The sequence below is a fragment of the Eptatretus burgeri genome, chromosome 16, assembly GCF_056783735.1.
Source record: "Eptatretus burgeri isolate ZD-2024b chromosome 16, Ebu_testis_v1, whole genome shotgun sequence".
Classification (NCBI taxonomy): domain Eukaryota; kingdom Metazoa; phylum Chordata; class Myxini; order Myxiniformes; family Myxinidae; genus Eptatretus; species Eptatretus burgeri.
The window spans coordinates 11803019-11818131 of record NC_140976.1 but is presented as its reverse complement, the minus strand read 5'-3'; the positions used below and the strand labels follow the sequence as shown (position 1 = coordinate 11818131).

The following is a 15113-nucleotide window of genomic DNA, read 5'->3' as shown; positions in this document are numbered from 1 at the left end:
CTCCCACAGCGTTCCACAGTCATCACTAACAACACATTTACAGACTTTCTTACATACACGCCCCGTTAAGCTATCTCTCACGCATCTTTCTCTCCAATCTGATAGTCTCGTCCACTGTGGATGCATCACTGAAAGAGCATCACCGATTAGTACCTCTTCACACTTCCTCTTTTGCATCACACTGCATCACGTTTTGCATCTCCCACTCACGCACTGTAGACATTCCAGTTTTCTTCCCTCCTTCCCCCTTCCTTTGCGATTGGGTTGTGTAGGTCTTTCAACCGTGCCAGGTACAATGAGGTCATTTACACCTCAACTGCTTCTCCTCTATTTGGCTATATCTAATTTCCTCAGGTGTGTGTCTGATGGTGCCTGTAATATGCATAATATAAGTTAAGATTGTAGAAGCTTATATCGGGTTAATTCTGCTCTGTGTCCTCTTTTTATGTACATAATTGCATTTCTTTGGCCACAACCACAAATCCTTGTTGTCCCCTGCTGTACATTTTGATGAATAAACCCTTCACTGTACACATGACGTTTTCTCGCCCTCGCTTGGAATAAATTTCTTGTGTTTTAAATGAACCCAGCCCATTTTGTATTTTCCTTCATTGGTCCAGCATGGTCTCTACATTAGCTTAGTCAGGAAGTTCTACCCCAATAATTTGTTTTATTATCAGGTGCATACTTGGCAGCTCCGCTCGGCTGCACTTGATACGGTAAGTTTAATGCAAGTACACAGCCAAAGCAAGTGACCCCACTTGGCACGACCGTCCACACGTAAGGCATCACGCGAAGTACAGTTGTGTAACCCTGCAGGATTGGCCATACCATCAGGCATTCGTGGTTGTCTAGCATCCCGCCTGTGCTCGGAATTATCTGTGCCTCGGTAGCCTCAGGAGCAGTTGTTCTTGAGGAACCTGAATGTTACGCCGATTGGCTGTGTGATTGGCTCCTGGCAAGATTTAATAATGTGTCGTATAGGCTTACTAACAGAGCCTACCCGTTGCTTCACTGACGGACAAATTAGTCGTCATATTTGCCAAACATTTTGGGTGAGAAGGAGAAGGACTGGAACACAAATTTACCCATGCAAAGAGTGCTTTAAAACCTCACCCCCACACCCTCTCCCCATCCTCCCCCCCCCACCCCTTTGCCCCCCATTTGGCCTGATGTCTTTTCCCGCTATAAATGTCACACACGATTACAGACTTTAACAGGCACCTCCATTTTTTTCTGGTGGGGAGAGGGGGATGGGGTGGGGGGAAGGGGGAGGAGTTAAGGTTTACAGAAGGCAATGGAACACATGTTTATATGTTTACTTCATTTACATGATCACCTAACATTGTCTTGAATGTCAATTTGTAATTTTATTTTCAAAAATGACATCTGTGGTGAAAAACACATCGATCGACGAACTTTGTACATCGATCGATGCATCTTTGATTGAGTTTATAAGAGGGACAGTACAGTGGGACAGTGGAGGTACTTTTGCCATGTATCACCATGGCTTGCAAAAGAACATCCAAGCAACTTGTAGAGTGCTCGTCAAATGGCTTAAGCACTCAAGCAAGCACACCAACAAAACGGTTGATAAGAAACGACTGGCTTGGCAAGCAATAGCAAGCTGATTGGTTATGGAAACACACCTGCAAAAACCAAAGCATCCTGAATTTCTTAACATTTTCAGACTTCACTTCAGATTTCGAGAGTTAGTCCACGTGATCGGATCCTCAAAACGAAAATCATATTTTGATGATGTACTTTCATGAGTCTGTGACAGCTCATCATGGAAAATTGCCAAGGCTTTTTCAGCACAAGTATTGTAACAGATTAACTTAGAGTAAATTAACATGGTATAATAGTTTGTATTTAGTTGCATATCTCTTGCATATCCCTTAATACCTGCTTCGAGCATGTGACCCACTGACATCAGCAAACGTTTGATATCTTCCTTTGAGATGCTTTGGCAAGCCTTTGCTGCAGCCATTTTCAGTTGTTTGTTTTGGCGGTTTCTGACTTTAGTCTCCTCTTCAGAAAGTGAAGTGCTTGCTCCATTGGATTTAAATCATGAGATTGACTTGGCCACTCTAAATCCTTCCACATTTCCCCCGATTAACTCCTGAGTTGCATTGACAGTGTGTTTTGGGTCATTGACTGCATGGTGAAGTGCCGCCAAATGAGTTTGAAGGTATTTTCTTGTACATAGGCAGACAAAATGTTTCTGTACACTTCTGAATTCATTCTGCTGCTGCCATCATTCGTTACATCATCAATAAAGATGAGTGAGCCAGTTCCAGAGCAAGCCATGCAAGCCAAAGCCATTACACTACCTCCACCATGCTTCACAGATCACATGCAGTTCCTTCCTTTCTCCACATTTTTGTCTTTCCATTGCTTGAGTAAAGGTTTATCTTGGTCTCATCTGTCCATCAAGGTTTGTTCCAGAACTTGACTGGCTCACCTCTAAACTTGGCAAATTCTAATCTGGCCTTTCTATTTTTGGAGCTGATGTACTCATTTGCAGTGTTTGCATGAGTGAGAGGTTTACATTTTGTGATGTTTACATCTTGCAATGTTTGCATCCTGCGGTGTTGCCTTTGTAATTCTGCTGTCAAAGTCTTCTGTGAATGGTATATGACTACTTTCATGTGATACTTTCACCCCTGCACTCTGGAGGTTGTTGGTGATGTCAGTGACAGATGTTTCAGGGTTTTTCTTCACAGCTCCGATGATTTTTCTGTCATCAACTGCAGTTGTTTTCCTTTGCTGACCTGGCCGTTGTCTGTTGGTAAGTACATGAGTAGTTTCTTTCTTTTTCAAGATATTCCAAGATATAGGAACAAAACAAAATGTCTATAGCAGGCATGGGAAAGGTTGCTGGGGTGAGAGTAAAATCATTCCGTATTAGTCATCAGGAAGACACCAACCAAGCAGCCACCACCACCAAATTGAAAAGAAATAAAGAAAACAACCACAACCTTTTTCAGGTCTCTACTCCAAGTCCTTAGATATCCTAATTCATGCAAATACTTGTAACCAACTCAGCAAATATATTCTGTGAAAAGTTTATTTCTCAAAACTCACCAGTTGGTGGCTCCTCCTTGAAACATTCTTTGCTCATTTGGTGCTTTGTATCCCTGCAGAAAATAACAAAGAAAGAGATTTTGTAAAGCTGTAACTTCAAAAATGTCACAAATAAGAAACATCAGAATAAAAATGCGGTAGAGTGAGTGTTCATCAGACTGCATCGATTCTCTGGGTGTTTTCTACATTCAGACAGCAAACAACACAATTACACTGTGACCCAACGAAGTATCTTCACACCCACCTCACGATGAAGGCTAAAAAAAAACATGCCAAATGGTGAAATGGGTGTGAAAATGATCAAAATCGCATGGTTTTTTTTCCATCAAAGTTTCCCAGGCTCAGGGACGAGGAGGAATACATCATGTGCAGAATGCATTAGGAGACATTGTTTTCCCAACACATAAATTGTAAGAACATGAGGAATCAGGGGACAAGTCAACATGATTGTTGTTGGATGATTGAAAGATTGAATCTCGCATGACAGGATGGTCTAGACTCTGGAAGTATGCACACTTGCCTCTGAGATCTCCAGCTCAGGTTTGAATCTTGGCCCAGATATAAATTGTCATCCTGGTGCTTTACAGGCAGAGTGGCTCAAAAATGTGTGTGCTGTCCCTCAAATGGCTGTTAATTTGAGAATCCTGTATGCCAGCATTAGTTGGTGGATGTTGAGGACCTCAGGGTGCCTTTCATGAAGAGTATGCAGCTATTGCCATTGCTGGCACTCCTCTGATCAAATTCGAAATTCCTCCTCTAACCCACAGGAGGCACTGCGTCAGTGGAACGGTTGTGCCCCAGAAAATGATGCTGCCTGTAGCCATGCGCTGTATACAAAATAAGATGAAGCTTGCATCCATAGGCAAAAGGCACTTTATAAATAAAGTTCTTATTATTACCTGAGCATCAACAATCCCAGTGATATAAAGCAGATAAAGCGATTGACTGAATCAATGTGATGTTCATTGAGCACAGGCATGATGAGATAAATAGCCTCCTCCTCCATCCAAGTTCGATGAATTGGAAGTACAGGGCGGACAATAAATACCCCACGCATTTTAAAGTTGTGCAAAATTCTTTAAAAATGTTAATGTTTGTATTCTTTTCATTTCACATGATGAAGGATCCTTGCAAGATTTACTAAGATGGAGGAGTGGACAAATATCGAGAGAACAAGGATCCTGGAACTGCACTTTAAGTGTGGTTCAATCATTCAGGCTCAAAGAGACTTCAAAATAATTTACAATGTCAACAAATATCCTTCCAGGAACACAATGCTCTCATTTGCCAAAATACTTGTGACACCGCCATTGCACAAGCCACACCTAGCTTCCTCCAGGACGAACGACAAGTGTTCATACACCTGACATGCATGAGGTTAAACAGCCCAGTCTTCACCGTTAGACAATAAAACTGTCACAGGCATCTGTATACATATTTGAGGTGTGTGTGTGTGTGTGTGTGTGTGTGTGTGTGTGTGTGTGTGTGTGTGTGTGTGTGTGTGTGTGTGTGTGTGTGTGTGTGTGTGTGTGTGTGTGTTCTGATTCACTGGCCACACCATATGACCCATGAGGCTCTAAATTGGCATCTCTCCCACTCCACTTTCTACCCCCATGCCCCTCGCACTCATTTCACCAACCCCTTCCACATTCCTCCCGATCCCACCCACTCCCCACCCCTCCTCCCTCCCACATACTCAGATTTCCCCAGGTGTAGAGTGTGTATTTCAACTGGTTGAACATAAAGAGAACATCCCTTCTGACAAAACTGAAGGAAAATTTGCTTCAGTATAGTCAGAAGCGCTGCACCTCGAACGACTGCACCCAAAACAGCACCAAGGTAAAATCGAAACGTACCCTTTGGGGAACCCTTTAGAGTTAGCAACCTTTTGCAAGAAGCGCTGCACCCAAAAAGCGCTGCACCTCGTGCCACAAACATGCATGTGAGAATGGACACAGTCCCATGGGTGAAGGTAATCCGATCGGCCCGAAAGATTAATGGCCACAGACAAAGCGAATGTGTCCAATCAAACAATGCGCGAAAACAGAGGGCCGCCGCCGAAGCAAGGGATGAAGGGACGGCCATGGGGCTGAAGGTAAGACCGATGGGGTGAAGGAGGGATTGTCAAAATGATGTTTGGTGAAGGGGATTACCGTTGGATTGAGAAAGGCAGAAGGGGGAAAGGAAGACATCACACTGGGAAACACGAACTAATCAACGCATGCCACCCGAAGCTCGAACACTGAATGGATCAGGATGCAACAGAACAAAGGTAACTGGAGAAAGATGGGGGAAGCACCAACAGTAGGGATGAAAGACAAAATGGAAAGAGACTTGGACAAATAAGGGATGTGGGCAGGAACTTCGGATTGGGGAGGATGCACGGCGCCGACAAAATGGATACAGAAGCAAACTCTGAGGAAGGAAAAATTGGAAATCTGGTGGGGGATATTGGTGAGGGTGCACTTGTGATTTGCATTTGTTTTTCTGACATATTCATCCACAAGTTTCTTCTTCTTCTTCAATATCAACCGCAGGTTTTCCTCCCTTCTTGATGGGTCGGCCAGTGGTAATGGTTGTGGCCCAAGTCTTTCAGAGGACCGGGTTGTTAGCCCTGACGTTTGGCATGAATTTAGACTTGTTCAGATCACCAGTGAAACCTTGACATCTCGTCACAAAAGACGTGATGGGATCTTTAACATCCACCCATGCCCTGAGCGCAGCCACATGGTCCTCTAGCTTTATGTCCTTTGCACGGACAGCACACACATTTATGCACCACCCTTCATGCAAAATAAGAGTTAATATCAAGATTAAGATTCCAATGCAAGTTGGAAAGCTCACTGGTAAATGCACATAACTCAAAGCTATCCAACAACACTACAACCTCCAATCAATGACAGAGATAATAATTAAGGAAGAAAATGCGATTGAGATACGACAGGGTGAGCTTTAACTTTCCTTCAAGGGATACCATATTTCTTGTTTGTGCGTTTCATGTCATGACATCATGAAGGGATTTTTTTCCCATTACTTACACAATGTGTTCATCATTATCAACACGTTGCTTCTTTTTCTTTTTCCATCTGCACCATTGCCTAAATTGAAAAAGATTGAAAAAGTCAATATATTGTACATGTTCTTAGATAGATCAAAAAACAAGTTAAAAAAAACTGAAGATGAGGAAAGATGAAACTTATTTACTTCAGTCGCTTCCAAAGAGATATTTTCTTTGGTGAAGCACATGGAGTTGACTGATTCATATCAGCACCTTGTGAACCTGATGATTGGTTCATCTTCACTTCCCTGAAAAACAACAGACCTTTGAGACTCACAATTTATACGAAGGTGTGCTAAACTTTCAACAAACCTTCTATGAAACGGAAAAGGTACATGTACATGATGCACAGGAACCAGCAAGAAGGGAGGCACAAAAGACAAAAGGGAGAGGCAGGACATGTGGTGCGGGGGAGTGAGGCGAGTTGGAGGAGGCAGGACGCGCACGGTGGGTGGAATGCGCGAGCTGGAAAGGCAGGATGAGGTGAGGCCGGTTAGGTGGGATACGGGGCCGGGAATGCGGGACAGGTGGGGTCGGAAAAGCAAGACCGCATGGCCGGGGATGTGCGGTAGGAATGGCTGTGGAAACAAAAGGGGTGCGTCATGTAGATGGGACATGAGAGCTGAAGAGGCAACATGGCTCACATTACATTCTCTAATCTGTCTTAATAACCTTGTGCCATGTCTATCACGTGTGCCCATGTGAATGAATAAGATTAGAGAGATGATTCATAGTGATTCCCAACAAGGGATTTACAACATATGTAACCACAGTTTTGTCGTGTGTGTGTGCGCGCGTGTGTGTGTGTGTGTGTGTGTGTGTGTGTGTGTGTGTGTGTGTGTGTGTGTGTGTGTGTGTGTGTGTGTGTGTGTGTGTGTGTGTGTGTGCGTATGCGTTTGTACATGCGTGTGTGTCTCTTCACCTCTCTGTGTTGTCATAAACATTTTGTTCATTAAACCTGCACGTGATCATTCGTGGTATGGGACTTCGCCATGAAGCATGAGTGAATTGGCTTTAAAAATCCGGTCACGACCAATTGGGAAATGTACATATAAATAACTCTTAAAAGAGTAAAGAACTGTAAATAATGGTGATATCAGAATGAACCGATTCATCAAACAGTCACAGATTGTTTAATCCAAATATGGGGCCATTCAAAAATTATGTCACGTTATTTTCAGAGAGGCACGTAGGGGCTTGATTAAACCTAAAGAATATTTTTTAGCTCATCTGGAACGTAGTTGCGGGGAGCTTATGGGATGGCGTGTCATCTGTCCGTAAGTCAGTCCGTAAACACTTGCAACTTCTTCTCTGAAAACTACACACACTATTTCGATAAAACTTGACCACAACCTTCATCACCCAATATATACCAAAGTTTGTTCACGGCATTTAAAAAAAAAAAAAATCGGGCCCAACAGGGGTCTATGGGGGCTTGCCCCCCAAAATAGGTCTTTGCCTTATTCTGAAAAACTACACACACAATTTCAATTAAATGTGACCACAACCTTCATCACCTGGAATGTACCAAGTTTTTTCACGCTATTGAAACAGTCAGGATCTGAGGAGGTTTACGGTGGGGGGGTGTTGCCCCCTACCCTTGAAAACCAATGAAATTTTGGTCCACTGTACCTACGGGCCCACTTGTGACTTAAAATGGTTCCAATGGGTGATTCTAATCTAAAGGGTGGTTCTAAAGGGTGGTTCAAGAGGGTTTTAAATTGAAGTTCTCGAGGGTTCCAAAGGGTAATTCTGAATAGTTCTAAAGGGTTAATTATCATGGGTTCTCAAGGGTAATTCTGAATTGTTCTAAAGGGTAATTACAGTGTGTTCTAAAGGGTAATTCTGAATTGTTCTAAAGGGTAATTACAGTGGGTTCTAAAGGGTAATTCTGAAAGGTTCGAAAAGGCTTCATTCATTTCTTGGCTTTGCCTATTTCATATTAAAACGCCAAACTGAACTGCCTCCATCAGACACGGGTGCGGTATTTATTCGACATATGAATAGATTTATCGGGGTACCTTATCGTGATGAACACTCAACCCAAACAAAGCCAATGGAAATCTGATGCAGCAAAGCTGGACAGTGTACACTCAACAGAGGCCCAAACGCCTCATGTGTTTGGCCCACCAGAAAACCAAGATGGCGGCCATATCAATTTGTCTGGGTGCTATGATGGGTGGAATGAAGCAATTGATGAGGGTGTGGTCCGACAGCTGTCCATCCAATGTGTGCACATTTCGAAAATCGACCCCTAACAATAACTCCAACAACAACAATACCAACAACAACAACCCGAATCTCTCGTAGACCTGTGACATGCAGATGACGCTCACAGACTATACAGGTAAGAAATCTCATTTGATTCTCTCTCAGAAACTGCTTGTTGGACACAAAGTTCGACCAGTGATAGCCAAGGATTCTCTGAAGAAACCTGGTGCCGAAGGAGTTGTCTCTGTCTCAGATCCCTGGTCAGAGACAAAGTCCCACATCCGTGGAGCAAGACCGGAAGCACCAAGGACCTGAAGACTTGGACTTTCGTCCTCCTGCACAGGTACCAACAGCACCACACCCCATGATCCAGTGAATCCTTGATTCCCCAAGCCCGACTCACAAATCAATTGACCTCTGACTCACAGCCAGCAGAGATATGAATATCACTGCCAAGGTAAGTGAATCTCTCCGTGACCTCAATATCCTCACCACAATCAGGTACAGACAAATAGCAGCATCCATGATGTCATTGAAAGCCTAGATCTTAGTTTTGACCCAGTAAACCCATAATCCCAGTGGCGTTTCATGTCATGACATCATGAAGGGATTATTTTTTCTCATTACTTACACAATTTGTTCATTATCCCCACGTTGCTTCCTTTTCATTTTCCATCTGCACCTTTGCCTAAGTTGAAAGACATTGAAAAAGTCAATATATTGTACATGTTCATAGATATATCAAAAAGCAGGTTTAAAAAAGTGAAGATGAGGAAAGATGAAAATTATTTACTTCAGTCGCTTCCAAAGAGATTTTTTCTTTGGAGAAGGACACGGAGTTTTCCGATTCATATTAGAACCTCGTGAACCGGATTGGTTCATCTTCGTTTACCTGAAAAACAATATCCTTTGAAATCTACAATTTAATAAAGGTGTGGTAAACTGAATATCATACACATACTCCAATTTAATAAATCTTCCATGAAACAAAGTAGGTATGTGATGCATGGGGACGAGGAAGTGAAGTGGGGGAGGCAGGACGAGCAGGGTACAGGAGATATGACACTCGGGGCCGGGGGCACAGGATTGGCTGGACGAGGGAGGCGGGTCACACGGGGCACGGGAGGTGGTACACGAGGGAATTGGAGGTGGTACGCAAGCGCCCAAGATACACAAGGCTGGAGAGTGGGACACGAGGGGCTGGGATGCGCAGGGCTAGGTCAGGGTGATGTATAGGGTTGGGGAGGCAGGCTGAACGGCCCGTGGAAGGGGTGATGCACAGGGACAGGGAGGGGCGATGCGTGGCCCGAGGAGGCGGGAAGCGGGATGCATGGGGCCAGGCAGGAGTGAAGCACGGGGCCGGGTAAGGGTGTAGGGATGGAGATGAGATAGATGTGCTAGCCTGGAGAGACAGACATGCAGGCCGGGACAGGTGAGACACATGAAGCAGGACACATGTGGCTGGAGAGGCGGGATGAGTTGGGTCGAAGAGTTGGACAAGTGAAGCGAGATGTGCCCTGCCGGTGTGGCAAGACATGCCAAACTGGGGCCAGACATGCTAAACTGGGGCTAGAGAGGCCGATACACGGGACCAAAGAGGCCGATACCGGGGACCAAAGAGGCCGGGCAGCTGGGCTCGGATAGGGGGGACACGTGTATTTGGGCGGAACTGAACACGTGGGGAGAGATCGTGAATGAGGTTTCAAAATTTGTTCATTCCTCATCCAACAAGCTTCACTCCCACACCCACCCCTGAAAGTAAAGACGAAATCCCTTCTCCACACCCCTCACCTTGTGAATGATTTTATGTGGACAAGGAGCTGATACTCCAGGTCCCCTGCCTTTTGGGTGGTATGGGGAATCGAGCTGTGCAAGATGAAAGATAAATGTTCAACGGTTTTTGAAATATCGCATGCAGAAGCCAAATTATCGATATGGTCACCGTGGCAACATAATTCAGCCAATCACAGCCATGATATAATAGGGTTGAGATAATGTCATGAGGAATAGATATCTGAAATATGAAAGCCAAATGTTCAACGGTTTATTAAATATCGTGTACACAAAAGGACATGGACGGATGATTGGTCGGTCGGTCGGTGCGTCAGACGGAGCTCATTTTCATGTCCTGACCTTGTTGGAGGGGGGAGAATAAACTGATCCGTTTGATGACGTCACGTTTACTGAATGCAGGTATTATGGGATAAATGGTCTCCTCCAAGGTTTCCTTCATATTAGTTGACAATATTGTTCACATTTTATTTTCAATGAAGATGAAAAATCATAATTATTTACTTCACATACTTCACAATCCCGGTTTGTCTGTTCTTCCCCACGTGCCCGACATCTCCGACCCCACACGTCCCTCCTCCACGTCGATGGTCGATGGTCGATGTTCGGGTGTTCACCGACACAATGTGCGGGGGGGGGGGAAACGCGGGTTAAACAGGGCTGTGTTCACTTACCAAGTCTCTTGTGGAGCGCTTGCCAAGCCGCTTAAGCACTCCGTTGGAAACCGTTGCTAAGGAACGGCTGGCCTGGCAAGCGCGAGCGAGCTGCTCGGTTCCTGAACAAGGCCCGGGATTCCAAATCGTTTTGTTAACCGAACGGGATCACGAGTTCTGATTGAGGATTGAAAGATGTAATGGGATTCTTGGCTGGATCGTGGGTGTGGAGACAATGTTGTGGTTCACTCACTTTTACCTCACTTTACGTGGTGAAGGAATCACAACCACAACCTCCGAATGAGTCGACAAGGAATAAATACATTCGTATGTCCGTAATGAAGGAGATATCATCCCGAACCTCACAGAGAATATCGTTAAATAAATAATTACACTTACCCGTCCACACGGCGCGGAGAATGTAAAAATAATTAATTACTTTCCACACGGAAACATTAAAATGTCCAATTCACTTCGTGTTGTGAAAACATACGTGAAGAAGAAGACTCTCGTCGTTCTCTTCTCCTGTGGTAATAAAATGGCCGAGTCTTGTTTCACAGACACAGCGTTTTTACACACGAAGGCGTCGAAATCACGTCCGTCAAACGAAGACGTCCATCTTGGTCGGACTGAATTTTCCCACCAATTGTGACGTCACCGTTGTGTTGTTACCACGTGGGGTATTTGAGTCACGTGACCCTCCCTCCCCGTGTGTACGTCACAATGAGGATTCGAAGCGTGATCAGATCGGATTCTCAATCTCTATCAGGGTTATTTATCGTGGGGAAGAGTTTCTGCACCTACTGCTTGATTTCGGGGTTGGGGGAACCAGGACATGATTAAATATAATTTTACTATTTTTATTAATAATAAAATAATAAGGTTGTTGTTTATTCAAATTTGATCTTCAGTAAATCATACTCGGTTGTAATAGTTGGAGTATCCCTCCGTTGTGAGTTTGGGAGTTCTGTGGTTCGAACATCCCAACCCTGACTTGTGATGAAGCTTTTTTCAATGGTCGGTGCCCCACATCCCTTTTAAATATTGAGCGTCAATAGAAGAAGCGGCACGGACCATTTTTTAAATGTCATCGACATCTGTTGACTATTATTTATCTTATTATTATTATTCCATCTCTCTCATCGATTCTTCGATATTAGTATTATTTTTATTATTATTATTATTATCACCTATCTATCCATCTACCTGTCCAATCTCCACTGGCCGATCTGTGTGCATGTTTGGGGAGGGGCTTCCCACATTCAGGGAGGGGCTTCCCACATTCAGGGAGGGGCTTCCCACATTCAGGGAGGGGCTTCCAACATTCAGGGAGGGGCTTCCAACATTCAGGGAGGGCTTCCAAAATTCATGGCGGGGCTTCCCACTTTCAGGAAGGGGCTTCCAACATTCAGGGAGGGGCTTGCAACATTCAGGGCGGGGCTTCCCACATTCAGGGCGGGGCTTCCCACATTCAGGAAGGGGCTTTCCACATTCAGGAAGGGGCTTCCCACATTCAGGGAGGGGCTTCCCACATTCAGGGAGGGGCTTCCAACATTCAGGGAGGGGCTTCCAACATTCAGGGAGGGCTTCCAAAATTCATGGTGGGGCTTCCCACATTCAGGAAGGGGCTTCCAACATTCAGGGAGGGGCTTGCAACATTCAGGGCGGGGCTTCCCACATTCAGGGAGGGGCTTGCAACATTCAGGGCGGGGCTTCCCACATTCAGGGCGGGGCTTCTCACATTCAGGAAGGGGCTTCCCACATTCAGGGCGGGGATTCCCACATTCAGGGCGGGGCTTCTCACATTCAGGGCGGGGCTTCCCACATTCAGGGCGAGGCTTCTCACATTCAGGGCGGGGATTCCCACATTCAGAGCGGGGCTTCCCGCATTCAGGGCGGGGATTCCCACATTCAGGGCGAGGCTTCTCACATTCAGGGCGGGGCTTCCCACATTCAGGGCGGGGCTTCCAACATTCAGAGCGGGGCTTCCCACATTCAGGGCGGGGCTTCTCACATTCAGGGCGGGGCTTCCCACATTCAGGGCGAGGCTTCTCACATTCAGGGCGGGGCTTCCCACATTCAGAGCGGGGCTTCCCGCATTCAGGGCGGGGATTCCCACATTCAGGGCGAGGCTTCTCACATTCAGGGCGGGGCTTCCCACATTCAGGGCGGGGCTTCCAACATTCAGGGCGGGGCTTCTCACATTCAGGGCGGGGCTTCTCACATTCAGGGTGGGGCTTCTCACATTCAGGGCGGGGCTTCTCACATTCAGGGCGGGGATTCCCACATTCAGGGAGGGGCTTCCAACATTCAGGGTGGGGCTTCAAAATCTAATTTTGTTTGCTCTGCATTGCTGTGAGGAAGTGACGTCATGATGAGGGAGGGGGGATCGCCCCGATGGTGAAGTAAATGACCCCCTCAAGACCCCGTGTCCACGTTCAATTTGGTGGTATTATATGTAAATTATAAATTAAAATACAACGGACTCGTGAGAGCAGAACAATTATAACTTCAATCACCACGTTTTACATTTTAAACTTCGTGCTCCGTGACGATGGGTCACGTGTTGGTGTTTACAAACTGTTTCCATCCGGTTTAACATTTCTCTTCATTACTCGTCACCTCCACACACTAAATAAATCCCTATTCCGGTGTTAGTAATTATGGGGCTGCCTGCTGTGCACATCCCTTATCATCGTCATCACACAAATACTATAATTCACCGATTGTGTCCGCTATAGAGTCCGAAACTGCCGGACGGATTGTCGCCACTTTCGGCATGCGGGTGCTCTGTGGTCTAATGAATAGCATGGGCTATGTGAGATCTCGCCAGACGGAGAGGTTTGGGAATTTTTGGCGATTTTCTAATTTTTACATTCGTTTCCATGGCGACGTGTGACGTCACCGCTGAGGCGTAATGACATCATCGGTCATTCGCCAACGTCATTACGTATGTTGTCGACAGACCGTCACCGCTGAGGCGTAATGACGTCATGACATCATCGGTCATTCGCTGACGTCATTACGTCTGTCGTCGACAGACCGTCATCGCTGAGAGGTGTAATGCCGCTCCGAGAAAACAGCGTTTGCGATGTAAAACCCCCTTCTGCACATGCTGACTACCTCAGAAGGTGAATTTGACACAAAAAATGTAACAAGAAACATTGTCATCATCATCATCATCATCATCATTATCATCATTCTGCCTATGTTCTTCTTATATCCCATTTATACATGTTTTATTATTGACCAAAAAAAAAAAAAAATCCCCCATTTTATTTTTTATTATTCAACCAATCACAGTTCTCGCTTTATATTATTATTATATATTATTCCGGAAGTTGTTGAAACTTTACTTCCGTTTCTATTGGAGGAGAGGTCAGAGAAAAAGGTGAAATTTTCGTCAAAAATCGTGTAAAATCGCCCGTGTGTCAACTTCACATGAAATACAAACTGTCTTTGGTTCAGAAAGGTGGAAGGACTCGAGCTAAGGAAGGTATTTAACAATGTGCAGGATTTTTCAGAATTCAACAATGCCGCCCAAGAAAATATGTCTTTCAACTACCACTCCAGACAGCAAGCGAAAAAGAACGGCTCAACCAGCTGGATGTCAGGTCAAACAAAAAACAATCAACCCAAGAAAAGAAGGTGCAGCAATAGACACCCAATTGTTTAACGAGTCAAGAAACAACACATTCTACCAAACCTTGATAATGGCCGCAAGTGTGACTTCTGTAAGGCTCTGTGCTGGCCAGGGGAGCGACCTGGCTTCTGTTGTGAAAAAGACAAGATTGCAATTGATTTCCTTGAGAACTATCCCCAAAAAATTGAAGGATATGTTGATTCAGAAAAATTTCATTGACCATATACGACAATTTCACAATTCTTTGGCCGTGGCATCGATAGGCATACATGAACATAGTATGCCAGGATTCAGCCCTGTTGTAAAATTGCAGGGTAACATTTATCAATCGCATTGGATCATTGCTCCCAAATGATGATGATCATCCCAAATTTGCACAAATTTGGTTTCACGATAGCGATGAATTGTACAACAGATTACGACATAACCCAATGCTTGATGCTGGAATACCGACTGAACTACAGAATTTACTCCGAGAAATAAATCTTTACATTTATTCTCTCAAATCTGCCATTGAGTTGACTAACAGTGACAACTCGATCAAGATGGTTATCGATGCCAAGAAGCGACCATCTGATGAACACATTCGACGCTATAATTTGCCAGAGGCCAGTGAAGTGTCTGTAATATTACCTGGTGATCATATGGATCACCTCAATGTCCTTCTTCA

At 44.9% G+C, this 15113-nt stretch overlaps 1 protein-coding gene across 1 annotated transcript in view; it reads right to left on the bottom strand.

Annotated features, from left to right (window-relative positions):
* Positions 1-11432, bottom strand: part of LOC147010520 (uncharacterized) — a 105184-nt gene extending 93752 nt beyond the window's left edge. The window contains exons 1-6 of the mRNA XM_085860381.1: positions 11294-11432; positions 9150-9248; positions 8988-9044; positions 6292-6393; positions 6126-6185; positions 3088-3140 (exon numbers count right to left, since the gene is read on the bottom strand). Coding sequence (XP_085716507.1) covers positions 3088-3140; positions 6126-6185; positions 6292-6393; positions 8988-9044; positions 9150-9238 — 361 coding nt within the window. The 5' untranslated portion in view covers positions 9239-9248; positions 11294-11432. The remainder of the gene's footprint in view (positions 1-3087; positions 3141-6125; positions 6186-6291; positions 6394-8987; positions 9045-9149; positions 9249-11293) is intronic.
* Between the last annotated feature and the right edge of the window lie 3681 nt (positions 11433-15113).